We start from the raw sequence: 2,588 nt of genomic DNA on the forward strand, positions 1-2,588 counted from the left end.
TACTACAGAGCAGAAATTGACACAACAATGTACCTCAATTATCGGCTAATTAAAATAAAATAAAAAACTGTAAATACATGAACTCTTTGGAAATGTAATGGGAATTGGTCAACATTTCTAGTCATAGGTGTAATATGGTATACCCTCAAGAACTTATCTATATATAAAATATTAACATTAATTTCTTGACAGCAAAATAGAAATTGTAGTATTTCAACTATGTGAGTTATGCTCATTTGCATGAAAATTGGTCATATTATTTTCCTTTTTATCCCAAGAGTCACCTCCACCCCATGGAACCAGGGAACAGTACAGAAGTTGCAAAATTTCTTCTTCTGGGACTTTCAGAGGAACCAGAACTACAGCCCCTCATATTTGAGATTTTCCTCTCCATGTACCTGATCACGGTGTTTGGGAACCTGCTCATCATCGTGGCTGTCAGATCAGACTCCCACCTCCACACACCCATGTACTTTTTTCTCTCCAACCTGTCATTTGTAGACATCTGTTTCACCTCTACCACCATCCCAAAGATGCTGTGGAACATTCAGAACAAGAGCAAAGCCATAACTTTTGATGGCTGCATCACACAGATGTATTTTTACATACTCTTTGCAGGTTTAGATGATGTTCTCCTTAGTGTGATGGCCTATGACAGGTTTGTGGCCATTTGCCACCCCCTGCACTATATGGACATAATGAACCCTGGACTCTGTGGGCTCTTGGTTCTGCTGTCCTGGGTAATGATGGCCATGTATTCCTTGTTACATAGCTTAATGGTATTGCGATTATCCTTTTGTATAGACTTGGAAATCCCCCACTTTTTCTGTGAAATCAAACAGCTGGTCCAACTTGCCTGTTCAGACACCTTTCTTAATAACATCATGATGCATGTTGGAGCTGGACTTCTGGGTGGTAGCACCCTGACTGGTATCCTTTACTCTTACTTTAAGATAATTTCCTCTATATGCAGAATCTCATCAGCTCAGGGGAAGCACAAAGCCTTTTATACCTGTGTATCTCACCTCTCTGTTGTCTCCTTATTTTATTGTACAAGCCTAGGAGTATACCTCAGCTCTTCCACTACCCACAGCTCACAGTCAAGTGCAACAGCTTCAGTGATGTACACTGTAGTCACACCCATGTTGAACCCATTCATTTACAGTCTGAGGAACAGAGACATAAAGAGGGCTCTGCAAAGGTTATTTGGGATGGAAAAGTTTACAAAAGGACACTTTGTCCTGAGGTTGAATAAATGCACATCATAGCAGGTCTCAAAGCCTCAGAGCCAGATATCATGATTCTTTGATCAGATTGTAGAAATAGTACTTGATCCTTCAATGTATTGCCTGCTGCTATTTCCATCTCTTTGATTTCAACTTTCCATATACTTTAAATAACTTGCTTCATTAACTTTTCTTCCCTGTCATCTAAGATTTTTCTTTTGGCATTTTTCTGCTCTCCCAAATTTTTCACTTCCTTAAGTGAAATATATGGAAATTCCCATGTATCTCATGAGACTTCATGAATTTCCTAAAAATAATTTCTCCTTGAAAAAAAATATGCTGAGAAATGTTCCTTTCATTTTATTAAATGAATAATCTTGTATTTTTCTACTGCTTTGAAAAAAAACTAAGCAACTAAAGCCAATTACATAATTTAATAAGTGTACAAAATAAGAAACTGTAATCTATCACTTTTTGTATATCATTCCTTTTTACATAATTACCATATTTGCTTTTCCTAAAAATGTAGACTTTAACATATAGAGTGTTTCATAAGAAGTATTCAATTTTATTCCCCCTAGGATCTTTTTATTAAAGTTGATTTACAATGTAATGCCAATTTTGGCTGTACAGAAAAGTGACTCAGTCATTCAAATACATCTATATATATCTTAACATATACACATACACATATGTACATTCTTTTTCTCATCATTTTATATCCAAAGAGTTATGATATAATTCTCTGTGCTGTAGAGTAAGATCTCATTGCTTATCCACTCTAAATTCCATCTAGGATCTTGTTCTTAATTTAAAAAAAATATTGATTGGAGTATGGTTGACTTACAATGTTGTATAATTTCAAGTGCATAGCAAATCAAATCAGTCATACATCTATCATCTATCTATCTATCTATTCCATATTTTTTCCATATAGGTTATTCCAAACTAATATGTAGATACCCCTTGCTATTCAGTAGGTTATTCTTAATTATCTATTTAGGTGTCCACATTGCCTACCAGAGTCCTGGCAAAACTGATCATCAACTGCCTGTCTCCAACTGTAGTCTATGTGAAACACAAATTTTAATAAATGGTTTGATGTAATGAAATCTAGTGTCAGAGATGATTTTCAGTATGATGAAGCAAAAATGTATATCAGATTAGTACTATGCAAACTGTTTATTCATGGTGTACATTTACTTACTGATGAATGTAAGCTTAACATCTACGTGTAAAGGGTTTATCATTCGGGTGAAGGATTTTGGGGTGTAATTATATTTTATATGAAATTATTTTCTGTTTCTACTTGAAAACTTCCATTATTGCCTATGAATGTGATTCCTTCCATTGCTCTAAATG

General features: G+C 35.0%; 1 protein-coding gene across 1 annotated transcript; it reads left to right on the forward strand.

Annotated features, from left to right (window-relative positions):
- Window positions 1–227: 227 nt before the first annotated feature.
- Window positions 228–1,268, forward strand: LOC125124633 (olfactory receptor 7A17-like). The gene has a single exon (XM_047774682.1). The coding sequence runs from the start codon at window positions 294–296 to the stop codon at window positions 1,266–1,268; it is 975 nt and encodes a 324-aa protein (XP_047630638.1). The 5' UTR covers window positions 228–293.
- The last annotated feature ends 1,320 nt before the right edge of the window (window positions 1,269–2,588 follow it).

The sequence above is a fragment of the Phacochoerus africanus genome, chromosome 4, assembly GCF_016906955.1.
Source record: "Phacochoerus africanus isolate WHEZ1 chromosome 4, ROS_Pafr_v1, whole genome shotgun sequence".
NCBI lineage: Eukaryota > Metazoa > Chordata > Mammalia > Artiodactyla > Suidae > Phacochoerus > Phacochoerus africanus.

What these genes read in the sequence shown, in the direction of transcription:
- LOC125124633 (XM_047774682.1), top strand. Translation starts at nt 294, where the DNA reads ATGGAACCAGGGAACAGTACAGAAGTTGCAAAATTTCTTCTTCTGGGA.